The sequence below is a fragment of the Canis lupus genome, chromosome X (assembly GCF_048164855.1).
Source record: "Canis lupus baileyi chromosome X, mCanLup2.hap1, whole genome shotgun sequence".
Classification (NCBI taxonomy): Eukaryota; Metazoa; Chordata; class Mammalia; order Carnivora; family Canidae; genus Canis; species Canis lupus.
Genome location: NC_132876.1, coordinates 95342509 through 95364051, shown reverse-complemented (window position 1 = coordinate 95364051; position 21543 = coordinate 95342509). Strand labels below are relative to the sequence as shown.

Genomic DNA, 21543 nt, shown 5'->3' with positions numbered 1-21543 from the left:
CTTACGCTCAAATCAATAATGGATTATTATGTGTAATGAGTATCTTTTCTAGAAATCAGCTTCAGGCAACTCTTTAATGGTTTTTCAGATGGGAGAGAGAAACCTTTTCATGACACATTTCAAATAACCAGTAAGTTTTACCTTGCTTATATGCACTGTGAACACTAAACTAATGGTTATTTCAAAAAAAGCTTCCATAAGCACAGTGTCAAAGAGAATGAGTAAAATTAAATCACAGCACATGTACATTTTTAAAATTCAACAGTATAATGCTTGCTTTAGGTCTCAGTGGGTAAAATATGAATATATGAATATTGCTGTAGGGATTCTTTTCATTATTTTAGAATTTACTAATACTTGTAAGTAGCTAGAGCTAAATCAAAATCTTTATTTTGACCAAATCCATTACCTTTAACTTGTGCTCATTTATGGTATGTTTTCTGTTACAACCAGTACTTATTTTCACATTTTCATAAATTTTGCTATACTTGGGAAAACATACAGAGCTTTTTAGGAAAGAACTAGAAACTCCTGTTTTTCTAAGCATGTTTATAATAGCTGCTATAGAAAATGAATTTCTTTATAGATTCTGCATATGCTATTATGTGGTAAGTTAAAGTCTAAATGAGATAGTAACTAGGTAGCACAATAATATTGGATATTTATAAGAGAATGTCTTAGAGTACCTCTAACTCTCCTAAAATCAGGAATATCTGAGTCTTCTAAAAATTTTTCAGAACATAATTCCAGTTTTAAAGAATGGTATGCCATTCCAAAATAATTTATCAAGAAATTCTACCACAATTAATTATCTAATCACTATGTTAATAAATCCTAGCTGCAAAGACAAATGTATATTAAAATTAAAATATCTAAGTTATTTCATCCTAAGGATAGAAAGATACGTGATAAATCCATGAACCAAGATATAAACTAGAAAACTGTGATGGAATCTTTAGGAGAATCTTCATATTGTACTAAATGATTCACAATAGAGGTCTTTATTATACATTAGATCAACAAAAAAATGATAGTGTGGCCACTGCTCAAGACTTCAAAATATTTTTTGTAATACGGTTCTCTACTCTATTAGAAAGTAACTGTGGTGCTATTTAGCTAGTCTTCTGGGTCTCTTAATGCAATGTTCTGTCTGTAAGAGGTACCTAATAAACAGCTGAATGAATGAATGAATGAGTCAGTAGTGAATGAGCCACTAGTTCAAAAGTCAGTAGCCTCCTGGCCCCGGCTCTGCTGGTAACTACTATGCAATCTTGAGCAAGTCACTTAAGAGATCTGAATTAGATGCACTTCTAGATTCCTTCAGCCCTCTGGACCTTTGTTTTTATGACACCTACATTCTGATCAGTCTGTGGATATAAAAAATGAATACAAACAGCAGGGGGCAGCAGAATACTTCTGATCTTCTATTTTTAGATCAAACTATCCTTCAAATCCTGAGAAACTTCATCTGTTCCCATCTTTAAACAGCTTTAGAAAAAAATCCGTCTAACAGCCGAGATGGTTCTGTCAGTGTCTCAATTATTGACAGTCACAGGGGCTTATTTTGCAGTCTTCAAATCAGATGTAACTGACGGGAAATTGAAGGCACTACAAGAATATTTCAGTTTGAATAAAAAAGAACAATATATTCAAGGCTATTCTTTTTTTTTTGCAAGGCTATTCTTATAAATGAAAATTAAAACACATAAAGTAATGTGCTGAGTTTTTAGTCTTGTAAACCCTCTTTCTAAATACTTCCCCGATTTTAGCAAAAGCTCCACCTTACCTTGCTTGATATTTTCATCCAGGCTGTGCCTTATAGAATAATGGTTGTTAAATTACTAACTATGCCGCTGACCACATGCAACTGAATTGTCTGATGGTTCAAATTCTAGATGATCATTTTTCATTATAAGCATGTTTGTTTCCACACAGATTTACACCTTTAAGGCTGTGTATATTGGAATTTTTTCCAGTTTCAGGTCAGAAAAAAATAACGTTGCCTTAAAAGCACCACAGGGGCAGTAAAAGGGCTGGGGGGAAGCTAAATGTAAAGAAAGACTGTTGGTAAATATATCTGCAGCAATTTTTAAGGCAATAGCCCTGTCAAGCACTATTACTTATCCATGTTTTAGAAGTTTAAAAACTGCCACTGTACAGGGCGCCTAGGTGGCTTAGTCAGTTATGCATCTGCCTTCAGCTCGGGTCAGGGTCTCAGGTCCTGGTCTCCAGGTCCTGGAATCGAGCCCCATATCAGGCTCCCTGCTCAGCGGGAGTGGGAGGGCTTGCTTCTCCCTCTCCCTCTGCCAGCAGCTCTGCCTACTTGTGCTCTGTCAAAAAAGTAAATAAAATCTTAAAAAAAAAAAACTGCCACTGTGCTCCGTGAAATACTTAACACACTGAAAACTAGTAATATGACAAACCCTTAGTCAATTTACCTTAAGATATAACAAAAGCCTCTCCATTTGTATATAATGCAGCAACCACATGCTGCTTTTGCATGAGAACGGAGGGATGGTAGAAGGTTCCTGAAACTTGAATACCAGTGTGAAAATAATTAAGTATATATTTACCTGCTGCAAAAAGCATGACAGCAACAGGTCTGTAGAAGCGCCTTCGAGATCCCACGCAGATAGAAATCAAACCCACCAGGAATGCAATAAGAATGATGGCAGCACCGCCCAAGAGTAAAGCCAGAGTAGCAATCTGCCAATCTGGAAGGAAAAAAAAAAAGAAAAGTATTGCTTTTAAGCAGGCAGTCCTCAAAGAATCAACAGAATGATGTTCAGCAGCCTGTGTCTAGCTGCAGCTAAATACATGTGATCTTACTGCATGCTAAGCATCGAAATTTTTTTGCAACAAAAATTTGTATAAATGTCCTTATTCAGGGAAGTCTCTTATGCTAAGCTCAGCAGCGTTTTTAGACCAGGGATTTGCCATGCTTTCCGAAGACTCTTATTAAGCCCATATGGTAAATGTGGTGTCCTTTCCATAACCTATTTTCATTATTATTTCTTTCTTTTTCTATTGAGCTATGAAGTTTACAAATCTTAAATATGAAAGTCAAAAACATGATGAAATGTTATATATATTCATACCCCCATATAATAACCACCATCCAGATTAAGATCTAGAACATTCTCTCCACCAGAGTTCCCTCATGCCCCTCCCCAGCCAATAATCATCCTCCCACCCAGGCTAGTAATGGTCAGCTATCACCATGGATTCATTTTTGCATGTTCTTAAACTTTATGTAAACGGCATGAACTCTTTTGTGTCCAGCTTTTAAGTCTGTGATATTGATTTTGTGTCTGGCTTTTAGGTCTCTGATATCCACCCATGTTGTTGTGTGGCAGTAACACATTCTTTCACCCCCCCCCCATCCTTTCTTGTAAAGCCTTCTTTCTCCATACCAAAACAAAAAGAAAGAAAAGAAAAACCAAGTTTTTATTTGCCTGTCTCTTCCTCTCTCTTCCTCCCCTTCTCTAGAACAATTCCCCCAGCAAAGTGGCATCAGGAGATCTGCTGCTGTTTGTCTTTCCCTCCTTTCATTTCATTCTAATCTCGCTGTGGTATTTACTACAGAGATGGTTTGTGAAAGTAAGTATTCCCAGGGAGCCAGAATGTACTCTAAATAGCCACTGGGCCCCTTTCTTCATTCATACATGGAAACAGCAAGCATATACTGACCACATGCTATGTACAGGTCTCTGTATGTGGATATTTTGAGTCTCCCATGTACTTAAACATAAACCTCACTGAAGGGCATGTCATTTCTTATAAAAATGTAGAAATAGGGTGACAGAAACTTGGCCCATTTCCCATTCCATAAGAAGAGTAGAATGTTCTCTAAGCAGCAGCAAGGTGAATTTATGAAAGCACTATCCAGGTTAGGAAGCATCACAAAAAAAAAAAAAAATGATGCTGTGCAGAACTCTCTTCTGTGGGGGTCCTTTGGAAGTCCCAGGCTGCCTCTTCTGGCCTTCACTTTAATGTATGTGTAGAAAATGAAAACAGACCTTAATCCATAGTTAAATTGCAATGTAGTCTATCCAAAGTCAAGAACTCATGGTATTTTGATGCTGCACTCTGAAATTATCCCTCCAGAAAGATTCCATAGTGCACTCTTTACCACTGTAGGATAAGGGATGAATGGAAGAACCTACAAAACCCTAGGATTTTCTTCTTTTATTTATATTATGTCTCTGCCTCAAGTGTCCTCTTCCACATTCTTGCTTTCTAATAAATTCTGGATTCATAACTGGCACTGAAGCAGAACTCACACTGCATTCAGGAAACAAACAAGGGGAAAACAGAAAAAATCCACACTTTTTAAAATATAAAGGTGAATTGCAAAGAAATGGAGAGTATTTTTTATGCCATCTACTTGTAACAAAGACATATAACTTCAAACAAAAGTATATCTGGCTTTCAACTAGAGTTTAAAAGGATAGCCATAGTATGGATTTTTTTTATTCCATAACAGCATGTAGCTTTGAATTAAAAAAAAAAAAAAACCAAAAGAATAATCCTTACATTTGGAAGTCTCTAAATTTCTTTGAAAAAGTTTATACAAAGCACAATTATTTTTCACTTTAACATAACAGAAATCCTTCTGAAAACGTTTAAGTTTGAAATTTCTGAATAAGTAAAATTTTCATTGTATCAAAGCGTTTGAGGTAAAAAAAAAATACCATCCATTCATCCGTCAAATTCATCAAATTCTTTAAGAGAGCCTATGCTGAATACTTTTTAGTTGGACCGTTATTTTTATAAAATGATTACTACTTTTAGCAACTCTCTCCAAATTATTTCAATAAGAATTTTTAAAGAATCAATTTTAAGTCTAGACACAAGTAAATATTGACTTATTTAAAAAAATAACTTAAAAGATAGCTTTATTTTCTAATAAGCTCTTTCACACAGCCCAATATAAATGCATAAAATGCCACATACTTTGACTATTTCCACTTTTAATCCAAAAAAAAAAGGATTTTTGATTGCTTTTCTCTATTTAAATATCCTCAAAGAATAGCTAAAATACATGTGTTTGTTTGCATTTTGTAAAAACAAACTAAGGCAGACAAACTGGGCAAAATTTCCCTATAAAGGGCCAAAGGGTATTTTCAGTTTTATGGGTCATGGTCATGGGTGCTGCAACTACTCAACCTCTGCTGTGTGGTGTGAAAACAGCCATAGACAACATGTAAATGAATGAGCATGGCTATGTCCCAAACTTTATCTACAAAAACAGGTGGTGGACTGGTTTTAACCCTCCAGCTAAAATTTACTGACCCATGGTCTGTACTTTATGTACCACTTAGAAATGTTGAACTTTTTTCTAGGTAAAGGTGTCTCAGGAAATAATTATTTCATAATAAAGTCAAGTTGATAAATGAGTTATATAGGAGTACAAAGTGATGCTTATCCAATTTGGCAATCAAAAAGTACAAAAAAAACGGGATGCCTGGGTGGCTCAGTGGTTGAGCGTCTGCCTTTGGCTCAGGGCGTGATCCTGAGTCCAGGGAGCGAGGAACCTGCTTCTCCCTCTGTCTATGTCTCCGCCTCTCTCTCTGCGTCTCTCATGAATAAATAAAATCTTTTTTTTTTTTTAAAAAAAAGGACATAAAAAACCCAAATCTCACAAAATGTTGAACTTCCTTAAAATACTCTCTTTCATATGGAAGACCAATAAAGTGCAGTAAGAGCCACCAGAATAATACTTACTAAAAGGGACTAGAAGCTAATTAGGAAGGGAATGTCTTATGGCACAGTAAGTGGTTCTAAAAAGTAAGTGGATACAACTGATTCTGATCCCCACCCTCCCACCCCCGCTTTTTTAAATATTTATTTGAGAGGAGGCAGGGCAGAGGAAAAGACACTCTCAAGTGGACTCCACGCTGGGCACAGAGCCCACCTTGGGGCTCCACCTCATGACCCTGAGATCACGACTTGAACCAAAAGCAAGAAGAGTCAGTCACTCAACCAACTGTGCCACCTGGGTGCCTCCTTATTTTCTTCTTAAGGTCCTGTATTTATTTTTAGTACTGAGGGTTGTGGCTAATGAGAAAGTCCTCCTAGACATAAAGTCAAAAAGGCATGTGACCAGTATCACACCGTCCTATTGCTACCCTTCCCTTTGGTCCTGAACCATAGATAATGCCTGTTCATACACAGAAGCCATTTCATTTTACAGGAGCCTAGAACTGGGCCATGTCTGCCATTGTCCCGGCCAGAAGTTCAGGGCTTGGACTGAAGTTCGGAGCCCATATCTCCGGTAGACAGTGCCAAGTTTTGAGATTGTTGTCATTACGTCTATTTGGAATGATTCACTCAGGCAGGTTGCCCAGGACCAAAGCTTTAACATGCTGATCGGTTGATCATCAATCAGGAAGCGAGAAAAGTGGTTCGATAAGGCTACCATCGTCAGTGAGACGCAGGGCACTCTTCACGGTTCAGCACTAGGTACTCTGAAGCTGAGAACAGTCTTGTGGCATGGTGCCTCTTTCAGTTGACAAGCAGAATCCATTCCTGTCTGAATATTGGGGCCCGCCTGCCTTAGAGGTGAGCTAAAGTCAGTGACTATGTAGATTGGCCTGATACCATTTCCTGTTTCTTGCTGAACAAGACTAGAACAAGACTAGAATATGGAGAAATTTCAAAACGTGAAAAACAGTTTTATAGATATCTAGTGATGGCCATTAAAATAATTTATGCTGGGCTTCACGTATACACACATACTTACTTACCTACCAAATGTAGATTTAACAAAATATACGTAGACAATGTTTTGTTATATACTGTAGAACTTGAACAATTTTACAGTAATATTATAATAAATGACCAAACAACTTGTCTGGCTTTTCCATCAGAAGGTTCGCATATCACAAATACTCGCTATCCCACATTCACTGTTTGCAAAACAAATTAAAATGTCATAAAATTCTCAATTTTCAGGCCCATTTCTTTAAAAAATCATCTATTTTAAGTTCCCATAATTGGTTAATTTCTACATCAATCTTAGTCCCACAATTTTATAGCCCTCACAGTATTTAGTCAGATGAAGTGTTAAGAGCCCTTAGAGATTTATTACTCTGCATTAGTTTTACACATTTCTATAAATGATAAACTGACACCGTAGTGGAGCAGTGAACATAAACCAGCTCTGCAGAACATCAAGGGCCACAGTGCTATTTTACAAATTGCAGTGCTCTGCACAATTAAAACTGGTCATTGTTCAATGTCAGGCCAGTTGATCTGAAATCTGAGTTTGGTTTCCAAGAGCTCAGAAAACAAGTGATAATCAGGTTTGATGAAAAAATGTACATCGTTGGTCCATGAACCATTAAGGGCTCAAATGGGCTGAGAAGAATGTTTCAGATCTGGAACTCAAACCTGAAATGAGGCTGCCATAGTATCTGTCAAGTTCTGCTGAGGAGTCTAGCAGTCCTCACCTCATCTGCAGTTTCCCTTTCCATGCTTTCGCTGACCCACGGCCCAACGCAGTTCAGTCTGGAAGTAGAGGATACTCCTCCTGATGGATCATCAAGAAGGTCAATAGTAGTAGCCAAAGGCCACATCCCAATGCCTGTATCATGCACCTCACTTCGTCTCATCGTACAAGCCTTTTATCTCACATCATCCCAAGAAGGAGGAGTACAGCACAATACAATTTTCTGAGAGAGAGATCACATTTACCTAGCTTTTATTATAGTATATTGTTATAACTCTTCAATTTTATAATCTTAGTTATTGTTGTTGCTCTCTTACTATGCCTAATTTAAAAATGAAACTTTATCACAGGTATGTGTGAATAAGAAAAAACATAGTGTGTGTGTGTAGGGTTCAGTATTACCCACAGTTCTGGGGGTGTTGGAATGCATCCCTCACAGATAGTATGGGGGGGACAACTGTTTTGGGGCAAAACTGACACAATGACACACAGTTGGCACTGAACGTGCACCTGTGGAAGCCAAGGCTCAAGGTTTAAGTGTGTGCTTCTCTGCTAGTGCTTTCTCTAAAAAAAAAAAAAAAAAAAAGGGAAAAAAATAACAGGAATGAATATATATATAATGTTATACTTTCCCCTGCAGTTACAGAATCAAAATTGGGCAGTCCTTATGCCAGAACATCAAGTCCAGCATTAATATGCAACTCAGGAACTAAATTCAAGCCCTCTTTCAAGGTATCTTTATTAGCTGGCGCCAGAGTTTCCAATGTCTATAAATGCTTTAGTATTCTGCAGAATTGTGCTGACTTACTTTACAGTCTAATACATGAGACTGGTCTGAAATTGCCACTGCATTATGAAAATTCTATGAGCCACATTATAATTGCCAAATTGGAGAATTCACATTCCTTTAGGGAATTCGTGGTCAAAATTTCCTTCCAATTTCCAGGAAAGGCAAAAATCTTAATGACAATACACTTTCCGCACTTTTGAACCAAGGTGAAATGCACCACACCAGTGCCCAAAGCTTTCCTCCACCCATCTTATTTCAAAATCTTTAACTTGTCAAACACTGGCTAATTTATTTACCCCAGTAGGTATTGTTTATACTCTGAAATTAGTTCTACTGTATATAAATCCCTGAGCACACAATTGCCACTTCTAAGAAATTAGATAAAATTAAAAAGCAACAAAGAAACAGATTTTTAACCTTATAAATTCAACTATCACAGTTTGGGTAGGTAGGATTTTCCTAAACGTATTTCAATGTTTTAATACAGGAGTATCACTGTTCTAGAATTCTCATCACAAACTGAAATATTGATTTTTAAATAACTTTTATAATCACATTCAAATTTGCCACTTTTATTTTCATCTTTGAGTTCCCTAAAATACAGTTATATTAACCAAAATGATATCTATAACTGTAATCAAAATCGTTTACTGTTCCACCTTGAAGAGATTTCCTATCATCTTGACATTACCTCACAGGTCATCCATAAATCCTCCCTAACTCACCCACGTAAGCTGGATCTTTTCACTCATCCCCAGCAAACTTTCAGTTCTTCTAAATACATTTATTCACTTGTAGGGCATATGTATACCAAAACACTTAAATTTGTTTTAATTATATTGGTGAGAACTCAGAAAGCGAACTCACTATCGCCAATTTCCTTTTATTATCAGGAATGGGAAATACTGGGGTAGTTTATATTTGTCGAGGGGAAAACGAGCTCCAGTTACAGAAAAACATTTCAAACCCAAATTCTCCAACACAGCCATCTCTTCACAAAAGACCATGTCTTTTTCCTATCTCATCTTATTAGAAATTATGACATTTAATTATTTTCATCAATTGTAATTTAGATATTTGAGATAGATGCTATATACTTCCGAGTTTGGACAGTAAGTCCGTATCCTCATGTATGAAGAATGAATCAAAATAGCGTTATTTTTTTTAAAAACTGCAAAAAAAAAAATAGTGTTATTTTTTGTAAAGGGATGGTAACTATAGCCAAAATATTCCCAGAGGTATCAAATGATTCACTTCACTTTTTTAGTCTGCATATGTCAAACGAAGTTGAAAACCTAAACCTTTACTGAGGGAGTTTAAACTTTGTTTTCTTGGCTAAGTTGCATTCCGACCTAAATCCGTCAGTGTTGCATTAATTTCCACTATTCCATGAGATACAGACACAAACAAAGTCAGGCAAGAGAAGAATTCCGATTCTTATTTCAATAATTAAAAGGATCATGTCTTTTCAAGCAACTAATATCAAATCTAACACTCTTCATGGGCAAAGAGTTAAGGCAAAAAATTATGTATTTTACAAAATGACAATATAGACACTGTACGCTGTGTTGCACAAAGTGAAATGGAATATTAGAGAAGCACTTACCTTAGATATCCATGTTAGTCAAGTTGCAATGATACAACTTAGAGTCCTACTCTTCAGGCCAATTTATAGATAAAAAAATGTGTTAAGAGTTTAGTGCCAATGTGATTTTAAGCAGATACATGACCCTAGGTAACCATGCAAATTAGATGTGACAACTCTAATGACCAAAGTGCAGGTCAATTTTGCCAAAATTCTGGTTGTCCAAAAGTACTGGCCAGGTTGCTGATTTTTCAATCCGTGACAATTTCATTTAAGACTTTTGAGTTCTTTTGTGTTGGTGTTAGGATACACATCTCTTTAACAAATCAAGGGTCATTTTAGCTGCTTCATAGAATTCTATCTCAGAAAATTTGGTGAAAATGCAATTTATCATCTAAATACCATAGCATCTGGTATCTTTCCCGCCAAATCAGACCATTATATACAGTGCTTAGCAATGAGCCCTGCTATTAAAGCATGTTGCAGAACGTAGAGCACACACACAAAAAAGATATACCATCACCGCTAATGACTGCCGTTTCTTACCCTGTACTATGTTAGCAAGATTTCATTAGCATTTGATGGTAACTAATATTATATAACGGGTACAGGCATATCTCAGTAAGAATTTCTAATCATAGTATTTCCATAAAGTTGTAATGAGTTTGTTACACTGAACATCATCTTTTCCCTACTCTTAAGAAAAAACCTAAGGTTACAATTTAGAAAACTTGATTATCTGGAAAAGCAGGAAGAAGAAAACCCACACCAGGACTAGGAGTGGGTGACCTTCCTCTAAGCAACTAAAAATCTTCTGTGACAGGTTTACAGTTGCTAATAATAATCAAAGAGTAGATGGAATCCAGCCAGCCAGTCACCCACGATTCGTATTAAGATACCCTCTTAGTAAATATGGGAGGGATAAAACCGGTAAGATAGCAGTCCCATTAGCAAACTTCTTTAGATATCTTTCATCCCCTGCAGAATTTAACCTTCTATTTCCTCCTTTACATTACTTTGTACATTTATATTATTTCGTTGTTTAAAAGCAGGTGTTTCATTCATCACCTTGCTGTCACCACCTAGCACAGTGCTGGCACACAAACTAACTGTCCCAAGACAAGGCCTACTCCTTGCTATGAAGTTAATGAATACGTTTTTAATGAAGTTAACTCCTTGGGTACATGTAAGAAGACAGGAAAAGGGAAAGATAATTTCTCTAAGTCACCTAGTGGTGCTAGAAATAGACACCGGGTTGCATTCAGAAAGCACTAGGGCAATATTTTGATGAACTTTTGGTTGAGGGACCTTAAAACATGAGAGCAATAAAACCCCCTTTGATGGAAATTTGAGTTCTTTTGTGGGTATGTCCTTTTACACATTGAGGATATTGCACTCATGTGCCCCAAATTCTACGTTTTAACACCTTTTTGCTAATAAACATATATTTTGAAAAGAGAATCAATACGTAACATTATGTGGAAACATGGCTCATTAAGCTATCATTTAGAATCTCCCAACAAGGTGCCTGGGTGGCTCAGTTGGTTAAGCATCTGCCTTCAGCTCAGGTCATGATCCCAGGGTCCTGGGATCAAGTCCCCAATTGGGCTCCCTGCTCAGCCGGGTGTCTGCTTATCCCTCTGCCCATCTCCCGCCTGCTCATGATCTCTCTCTCTCTCTCTCTCTCACACGCTCATAGATAAAATCTTTAAAAGATTTTTTTTTAAAAATCTCCCAACAGTCAATATAAGCTGATAGAGACAGAAATGATCTAGGTATTTTTGTCTTGTTTTTTTGTAGATTTTTTTGTTTTGTTTTGTTTTGTTTTTTAATGGGAGTCTTTGGTGGCAAAGGCAAGAAGACTACAGTAGAATAGAAGATTGATGGTCTACTAGTGTCTCAAAATCCCACATAAACACATAAATAAAAAAGGGCAAGGAAAGATGTTCTTGTCTAATTTTTAAGGGAGATGATCTAATACTCTGAAAAGACTGGTAAGATTTAACTGTCAGTGTCTTTGACATAAAAGGATGAAATTCTGTTTAGGGAAAAATCAGTCTCTTTTGATAAATAAATGTATCTTTTTAAAAATAAAGCCAGGATGCAGTAATTACTCGATCTAGTGAAATTTATATTCATTTAATCAATTTAAGAAACTCACATGGCTGCCTTCCACATACTTTTGCAATTATGATTCAACCTAAAATTAAACAGATGTTTTAAAGCGTCCTTTCACGGCAAAACTTGAAGAAATTTTGTTGATTTTTAAGGACTAGTCATGCCAACAATGTAAATTTGATGACAAGAAACATCTAAAATTTCACGGACTTACCGACAGAGGAGTCTATCTGAAGACCTTAAATTCTATGTGAAATCAAATCTTGGATGATTATAAAAACTAGACATCTATTTCATGTGTGGCACTTTATCTCTGCATCCAAAGTTCCATACCTGAGAGTATTCAACAAACTTTCAAACACCAAAAGATAGTTAGTTACCTGCAATATGACAGGAAAGTCTGAAAATGCACCCTGCAAAAATACTACAGCGAAGTTCAATCCCTACTGAGTAACTACCATTGCATCTTCCTCATTCTTTGCTATCCATGTAAGAAATTGGATGGGGCACGAATACTTTTAAAATCTTTTCTACTTCAAATGTGCTATTATTCTGCAATTCAACACACACGAGCAAATGTCAGGAAAAGAATTATGTTATTAGGGACCCCTGGGTGGCTCAGCAGTTGAGTGCCTGTCTTCGACTCAGGGCGTGCGTGATCCCGCAGTCCCGGGATCAAGTCCCACATCAGGCTCCCTGCATGGAGCCTGCTTCTCCCTCTGCCTGTGTCTCTGCCTCTCTATCTCTCACGAATAAATAAATAAAATCTTAAAAAAAAGAATTATGTTATTAAAACAAGGGAAAAACAAGCAAACAAGAAACAATTCTGCAACTCCAACACCTTTCTGTGCTACAAAACTTGGCTCCTGTCTGAAATTTTAACATTTTAGGGTTCGTGTACAAAGCATCTATTGCATCAGACTCCTACAAAACTTTCTTTAAAAAAAAAGACAATAAAATTTTATCAGCAACATGAAGTAGATTATACTCCAGATTCTTAATCAGTTTGAGCCTTGGTCATTTGAGACTCTAAACCAAAATGGCTTAAGGTCACCTAGCTAAGAGAGAGGTAAAAGGTCTCTCTTTGTAGAGAGGTTAGTTTTTTGAGTTCATTTGATTCCAAATCCAAGGTAACCCCATACAAGTGACCAATCGTTAAAGCCATGTATTGAGGGCAGTTTTGCCCTAGCCAAATTTTACTTTGATAATTGACTCAAAGTTTTTATTTTTTTAAAAGATTTTATGTATTTATTCATGAGACACACAGAGAAAGCAGCAGAGACACAGGCAGAGGAAGAAGCAGGCTCTTCACAGGGAGTCCTGACCGGGAGTCACACCCTGAGCCAACCACTGAGCCACCCAGGCATCCCTCACCTTTTTTTTTTTTATTCAAAGTTCTTAAGAAAGAAGCTATGTCAGTTGTCTTTGTTCTTCAGAGGCAATAAAGTAAGAATGCAGATTGGCAGTTAGACTCCAGCATCAGACTATATGCCTCAAAAGTAGCCCAACAGCATCTCCTATCCTGCATGTTCTTTCCATAATGGGACCTTGCTGCTGTTCCATTAAGAGGTGGCTTCCAACTTTCCTCCCCTGGAATCTGGGCTGCCTTATGGCTCCTCTGTGACTTCCCAGGCTAGTTAAGACAGAGCTTGATTCTCTAAGGACCCTAATTCTGGGGAAAACCACTTATCCTGTAGTAAGTTTGACTATCCTGGGGCCACCGTGCTAGTAAGGCCAGCGGAGTCTGGTGTCCCAGCCATTTCCACCAAGGTGCCAAACTCAGTGAAACTACTTGGAAGATCCTGCAGTTCTAGATGTTCCAGTCCTCAACCATTCCATTATGTCCCACCCTCAGCTGTGTCCCCAAACATCCTGGAGCATCAGATATACCATCCTCATTATGCCCTATCTGAATTCTTGACCCACAGAAGTCATGAGTATAACATGACTGTTGTTTTATAACAATAACTTTTGAGGTGGTCTGTTTCCCAGTATTAGTAACTGGTACTCTCTTGATTAAAATCTGTCTCTACCGCTGACTGAAAACTTGGTAAACTCACAAAAATGCCTGGTCTCTTCAATAACATATAGGGATAACGTTAGCTACCTTGCAAGTTTACTGTGACATTGGGAATAACTGAGATGTCTGCCCTGTAATAGTGCTGACAAAAAAGGTAGCTTTTGGTAATAGTTTTGTGATCATGATCTACCAAGGGCATTGTTAAATGCTTGGTGATGCATGGCAAAGTTTAAATTTGAAACCAACAGCATATCTCATTACTCAATGCAAAGAGTTTACCTTTTAAGGAGGGTGGGGGGAGTCCTCAACTATCAAAAAAAAAACCACCTCACTTTGGGCTTGTTTTTCTGAATATATAATAAGGAAGGAGCACAACCCTAAGGAGCAGATACTTTTATATATTTAATCTTAATGCCAAATCATCTGAAGCCATTAAACTGTATGAGGTCACATGATTGGTAAGTGGCCAAGTTCAGGGCAGGTTGAATCTAAAGCCTCGTGTATTCTCCGCCACACTACTCTGCCCTCCTACAGGATTACATTACAATTTAGCATCGTCCATATAAAAAATTACTGTGGTATTTAGGTAATGTTTTCCAGGAACTTATTTTGAAGCATCTACAATCCTTTTCACTAAATATCTAGTTTTACTAGATTTATCTTTGGTTTCACTAAATGGTCTTATCATTAACAGAAACTTGAAAGAAATTCCTAAAATATATTCCTGACAGCAGGCAAAATCTATTGCTTGAGATACACTTTTGTTTGTCTTGGTTTTATTGTGAAATGTTTTATGAAAGGCCAGGCTTCTCACACACCCATCAAATCCCTTTGCTGACAAAGACTGATCTAAATGGTTCCCTGGAGATTACAATCATTCTATAAATGTGAGCAAAAGAGGAATTATATCTGCCCACAAATTAAAACGTCCTTTGTAAAAGTCAATCTTGGGAGCTTGGAAATCTTAGGAGATGCTAAAAGAAAATGATCGTGAAGATTGTGAAATAAGTCATACTTGGCTTTCTCTGGTTTATTGAGAAAGTTTTGGTGCCGAGTGCTACGCTTTGTGTACTTTTTCCACCCACCTATGCTGTGTAGGTTAAATAAAACTGCATTTGTTCTACTTCTGTTCTTTTTCAGGAAGCCAAAAGAGGGTCTGTCATGACCTCCAGGCTTGCAGAGCTATTTGTAAACACACAACAATACCAACTCATTTCAAGCAACAAGCTGAACCTTCCCGGTGTAAATCACATTGTGAGGTTTCCCAGAGAAATTCTGTTTCTCAATGAAGGTATGGATTCAAAATATGCACAGAGGATATACATCTCAATTCAGAAGCACTAAACCTCAGATTTTCTAAGATTTGCAGTTGTCTAGGTAGTTTGGTTTATCCTAAACTAAGACCTAATGTGGGTTTTCTTATAATGCCTTTTAAAGTGGAATTTTTGGCTAGTTCTAGGAAAATAAGCTACATATAAAGCACTCTTAAGAGAACGTCTTGTCGACTGAAAATAATAATATTCACCTGTTATTAGCATACGGTGCGCACTGCCATTTCAAAACTGCCAGTGACTCATGTTACAAATGAAGCTATTTTTAGGACAGTGCACGAATGATGTTAACAAAATTCCTTGAAAAAGCCATTATTTGATCAAGTATTTCATGGATGGAAAAGATGGATAGATTTTGTGGATGGCAAGATGGATAAATGCACTTTTTATATCCTAAAATGACTCTTAGTTAAACGTGTTCATTTGGCCATCTGCATGTCCTTGCTTTTCGCTTAGTCAATAAATCACATAGACATCAAAAAAAGGAATCTGCCTTACATGAAATAGCTACATATTGATAAACTGTAAAGAAGAAACATCAAACCACCCTAGAGGTTACACAACATATTTGACGTCAAGTTTAGGGCATCAGCATTCTGTATCTGCTTGAGCAATCCTATTTGCACTAAGAATTCTTTTGTAATGGCTATGAAATCCTAACAACTATATTCTAAACAAAAGTTATGAAAAGTAAGTGTGAGTAAGCAAAAGCCAAAAACATTACTACCATTTAAAAATATGATTAGAGATTTATTAAAAGGCTGCCAAAATCAGTAGTGGGGAAAACTATCCTTAGAAATTCTGTGGCCGGCAGCCATGAGTACTACCTATTCAAAACTTCCTAAGAAGCACACCTTATTATTATTTTTTGTTTCCACCGTGAATGGCAGTCTATTAGCTGTTTTGCCCATTTGTCCTTTTGGAAAACTTAGAGCTTTAGATGAATGCCTGGACTGTCCCCCTACACTGAATTGGGACACCAGAGAAAAGCATTACAGTTGACTGACACCCGGATTACTGGTTCGTACTAGAAGTGCTGACGCAACCTTCAATACACCAGGACACAAAAGGCATGGTTCTGCTTTTGCTTAAAACCACAGAACGGGCTATATGCCGCAAACGACGCGTATTTGATACCAAAATTAAAATGCAGCTTTAAAAATAATGGCTATGGGGAAAGTTTCCGTAGGAACTGGGCCTAAGTAGGACATACTGCCGTCAGTAGAAACATTCCTGAATTTCCCTTCTGTAAATCACAAGCTTGCCTCTTCATAGCAGTTTTAATTCTAATTAAGACAAAGGTTTTTAATTAAGCCCCGAAGATCCTGGTGCAGGGCCTTCAGTAAAACTGTCCTTGGTGGTTCCTCCCAAGGTAATTCATTTCAAGAGACAAGCAAGTGGATCTCTTAAAATCTTCAGAGAAGACATTTCCCTCCCTGCTTTCTGCTCCTCCACACAGCAAACAGACTGAGAAAAGCTGCCTGCCCTCTGGAACAGGCAAGAAAAGCATTGCTCGTTTCAGTTTAAGCTTCCCTCTTCGTTTCAAAACATTTGTGGATAGAAGCTTCAAGTTCACAGAACGTTTTAAGAAAGCACATTTTGTGGAGTGGGGGAGATAGAGCAATTTTCCATATTTTGTTTCCTTTCCTCCTGCACCCCCCCCCCACCCACCGCCTTGGAGAGGAAAAATGAACCACTACTACATAAAGAAAGTCAAGAACTTGTTCCAGTTAGCCTCAAACAAAACCATCTCTATGCCTCCCACATCATTTGCTCACCAACTACACTTTTTTTTTTTTTTTTTTTTTCTGGGATGAAAACTATTTTAAGCAAAAGAAAACTGAAGCTGATTTTCAGGAACCCAAATAGAAATAAATGCTGTGGTATGAGTTCCAGCAGAAGGGTAAAACAACGGGCTGCGGTGGGGGGGGGGGGGAAACAATCAGAAACCCGTACCTGCCTCCAATTTCTACCTCATAGAGACCTCTTATCACTACATTTGCATTAAGCTTGAGTCTCTCTATTTCCTTGCCTGGAGGGGGGGGGGGACTGAGATAAATGGGTATGCAGGCAATTAATGAAAGATTAGCAAACACTGCATACTGCTCAACAAACTGGGGCTGGCTTCTCCCCATTCCCCACATTCCTGGCCAAGAGAAAAGGATACGGTCTGAAAAGAAAAGAGGGGTAGAGGCTGGTTTCTCTAACCAATCTGAAAAGTCTTTATGCAATCAGGGGGCTATTATTTCAGGAGACAGGAGAAAGGGGCAAAAGATTCCCGTTGCTAAGGAGACATGCTGAAGCTGGCATTCCTACATAAATTTCCATTTCTATTGGAGAGGGGAAAGAAAAGATATTTTCTCCAAAGTTTATTTGGATCCCCTGGTTACTGAAGAAAGGCATTTTACCAATTTATTTTATCTTTAGTTGTAAACAACCAACCCTGAAAGAATTGAAAGACCTAAATGTTGACCTCCTGCTGCCAACCAGTCCTCGCCACAGTGAATTAAGCAACAAAGGCAAAGCCCCCGTCAATGGGAATTTTGAAGTAAAATCAAAGAAAAAGCCTTTTGTAAACAGAAAATCAAATTTATGGAAGAAACTTAACCAAGTGAACTAATCTTTCTTGAAACAAGAAACCAAACACAAAAGTAAATCAGATTTGTGTGGCATTTGTGCTATTTCAACTTTCTTGGAACTTGAAACGTCTCCAGTAAAGCTTCATAAATAGTCCCAGAGAAGACAAACTGTCACGAAGGAATTTAATCAGTTTCTTAGGGGGTAACGCGTGGGTAAGTGTAAAATCACGGGCAGGTCGTCTTCCTTTATTCCCCTTTCTCTGCACTGACACCAGCAGCCGAAGAATCAAGATTAGCAAGGAAAGGGGTTTCTACTGCAAGAAATCGGAAGTTGGCCGATTTCTGCTAACGGCGTTAAGTGGGGCGCAGGGCAAGGCAACTGGGGGTCAAGGAGAGAGTAAGCCCCAGCCGGGGCTCGGCAGCCCCAGTGACTACCTTCTTCTCCACCCTCCACCCCGTCCATCTGCAGCTTCCAGTGCGAGCTGAATAAGCCACAACTTTCCCGGCGTCTGCGAGTAAGTAGCTGACGGAGGAGAGAGGAGATCTCGGGAGAGGAGAGAAAGGGCAACTCACAACCAACGACGTGTCACCAAAAAAGGAAAGGAAATTACGCCTGTCTCTCTTCCAATTCTCCATACCCCTCAAAAATTTAAGGAAATAAAAGCCAAACCGAAACTCCCCAGGGAAAACCGAGACAAAGTGGAGTAGAGCTGCCAGAAACGTGGGCACTACGAGGTAAAGTCAGGCAAATTGCTCCTTGAGAGAGGAGGGGGAAGACGGAGCAGAGAACGCGGGGCGTCCTGGTGCAGTTGGGGCGGTTTTGCTTGTCCTTTTTAACGAGAGCGTGGAAGGCGTTGCATTTTGAACACCACCGCACGGTTCTCGCCTTAAAGGGGATCAATTACCGCAAACAGCATACGCGTTACTCCGGAGCCCACGGAACGGCCACGGGAGGGCGGAGAGGGCGTGGGGGCGTGGGGCGCCCGTGGCACTGGCGTCGGCGGCCAGGAGCGGGGGGGGGGGGCGCGGGTCAGGGAGGCGGCCCCATGTAGCCCAGGGGCCCGCGGAGGGCCAGGACGGAGCGGAGCGGGGCGGCCCCGGGCGGGCGGGTCGGGGACGCGGCAGGGGTGGGTGGGTGGGTGGGGGCGAGAGGCGGTGGCCGTCCGGGCCGCGGGGCGGTCCCGGGCTCCGGGAGGCAGGGGTCGCGGCGCGCCGGGCCCTCACCGCTGCTGAGCGTGGACTCGCAGTGCCAGATGTCCAAGCTGGCGGGTTTCCGGCAGGACTCCCACAGGGACAGGTAGTACTGGTGGTCGGCCGTGACCCAGGCCGGGCTCAGCACGGCCCCCAGGTCCAGGCACAGCGCCAGGAAGATGCACACCAGCCCCACCAGCTTCAGCGGCGTCAGCACCGACACGCGCACCTCCTCCATGCCGCTGCCCGCCGAAGCCATGCCCCGGGCGCCGCAGCCGCGCGCCCCGCCGCCGGAGGCGAGGTCGCCAGGCGGGTCCGCAGAGCCGGGAGCCCGACCTCCTCTGGAGGGAAGCGCGCGCCGCGAAGGTGGGTCTGCGGGAGCTCCCGGCCGGGCTGGGGGGTCTTGGGCAGCCGCAGCCACGCCGAGCCCGCCGCGGACCTTCGCCGCCAGCCCCGAGCCGCGCTCTGCCGGCGCCCGCTCCGCCCCGGCGCGGCTCAGCTAGCTCCGCCCCGGCCCCGCCCCGGGCTGCGGGAGGCGGTGCCGAGCGGGGAGGGGCGGCGGGTCCGCACCCGGGCGGCGCCAAGCTCGGGTCCCCGCTCCCGGCGCGAGAGGCTAGCGCGCGCCCCGCCCCGTGCCCGTGCGCGAAACGGGTCCCTCTGCTCTGATCGCCGTGCGCGGGGCGCTCCGACGACTTGTCTCCTGCGCAGCGTCCGACCAGCGCCTAGCCCAGAGCGAGCCCTTCGCCCCGGACCGTCTGCGCGGGGCGGCTCCTTGTACCGCTTGGTCTCCGGCCCCGCCCCTGGCCTCTCGCGCTCCGGGGTCGCCTCACTTCCCACCCCCACCCTCCGCGGTCACGTGGGCTTCCTTTTCTTAGCGAGCCTGGGTGGGTCCTTTTCTGGAAGGCGTCAGCTGTGGATTCATAGGTTTCTGGGGCTGTGGCCGTTAAAGCAAAGAGCGGTACTCCTGCTGTGTCTCTCTGATGTAAACCCCGCCCCCGCCCCCCCAGCCAGTTTCTCCTCCCGGGGGATTTGGAGGAAAAAGAGTGACAAAAGGCATAGTCCTCTTTTCAAACCCAGCACACACTTAAGTCTTGGCCCTTTGGAACCCCGCGGTTTTTCCTGTTTCCTAACTTTCCCCCAATCCGGCTATCGCTTCGGTTCTCTGGACTCGCCTCCTTTTGCGCCCCCTATAAAGGGCAATTGCTCAGGGAACGCAAGCGCTAAAATGGGTATGAGAGCTCCTGCAAAATGTGAAGTAATCCTTCCTTGGCTTCTCTGCGGCTCCGTTCTTGGATTGCGCGTTGACTAAAACCTTTATTCATTCGGTTTTACGCTGTGCCAAGTGAGATCCGAATTCCTCCCAGGGCATTAACTTATTCTTGCGCCCCACAAGACCTAGCCCAGAGCCTGACGTAGGAAAAGTGGCATATTTTTAAGTAATTAATCTACACACATTTATGGAGCACCTACTGTGCGCTCCAAGCTGAGGATTCAGCCCAATACAACCTAGCCTCTGTCCTTTTTTTTTTGTTTTTTTTTTTTTTAATTTATGATAGTCACACACAGAGAGAGGCAGAGACATAGGCAGAGGGAGAAGCAGGCTCCATGCACCGGGAGCCCGACGTGGGATTCGATCCCGGGTCTCCGGGATTGCGCCCTGGGCCAAAGGCAGGTGCCAAACCGCTGCGCCACCCAGGGATCCCCCTAGCCTCTGTTCTTAAGGAGACTCGCTCTTTTGTTTGTTTATCTGTGAGGAATAAACGCCCCTCGAAATTGACTTTGTGGTTCTGTAATTGACTAGTGCAGCTTGGGCTTGGCGGGTTCTCTATTGTATCTCTGACTACTTTCCACTTTTCCTATAAAAGAAGCAATTTATTGAATAGATCATTGGGGATGGGGATGTTCCCAGATCTTTCACCATCTGGAAAATTTGGTAGAAACCCAAAATAGTGGTTCAGATCGGAAGAATGAAAGAAATGCTTTCGCTCCTCTATTGAAACATTGTCCTCGGCACTCTGGGATTTCATACTTTTTGTTGATAACAATTTTTTTTTTCCTGTAAGCACATCTTTCCATAGAGCGGACGGCATTTTGGCCGAAGCAATATTTTGAATGGAAGAAACCATCGAGTTAGCGTCAAAATGACTTGAGAATAAGAGTCAATCCAATGTGAAATAAAAACCCATGGTTTTCTTACACTTGGAAATTAGGAAATTGGCAACTTCCCCTTACCTCTCAATTGTGATATGTACCGTCCTCACAAAGGAATGCTAGACCAGGCTGAGCTCCTTAACCTCTAACTTCCAGTAAGTTTCTTGGTCTTCGACCTTTCAAGCAGAAAGAAGCCTCAAGCTTCTCTATAAAAACAAATGAAACACTGAAAAATTAAAAACCAGGATGATTAACAGGGATGTGATATTTTTCTTTTACCTGGACTTTTTTAGAAAAGATTTTATTTATTTATTTGAGACAGAGA

General features: G+C 40.7%; 1 protein-coding gene across 1 annotated transcript in view; it reads right to left on the bottom strand.

Annotated features, from left to right (window-relative positions):
* Window positions 1-19530, bottom strand: part of TMEM47 (transmembrane protein 47) — a 30396-nt gene extending 10866 nt beyond the window's left edge. Inside the window, exons 1-2 of the mRNA XM_072817515.1 lie at window positions 19101-19530; window positions 2574-2714 (exon numbers count right to left, since the gene is read on the bottom strand). Coding sequence (XP_072673616.1) covers window positions 2574-2714; window positions 19101-19326 — 367 coding nt within the window. The 5' untranslated portion in view covers window positions 19327-19530. The remainder of the gene's footprint in view (window positions 1-2573; window positions 2715-19100) is intronic.
* Between the last annotated feature and the right edge of the window lie 2013 nt (window positions 19531-21543).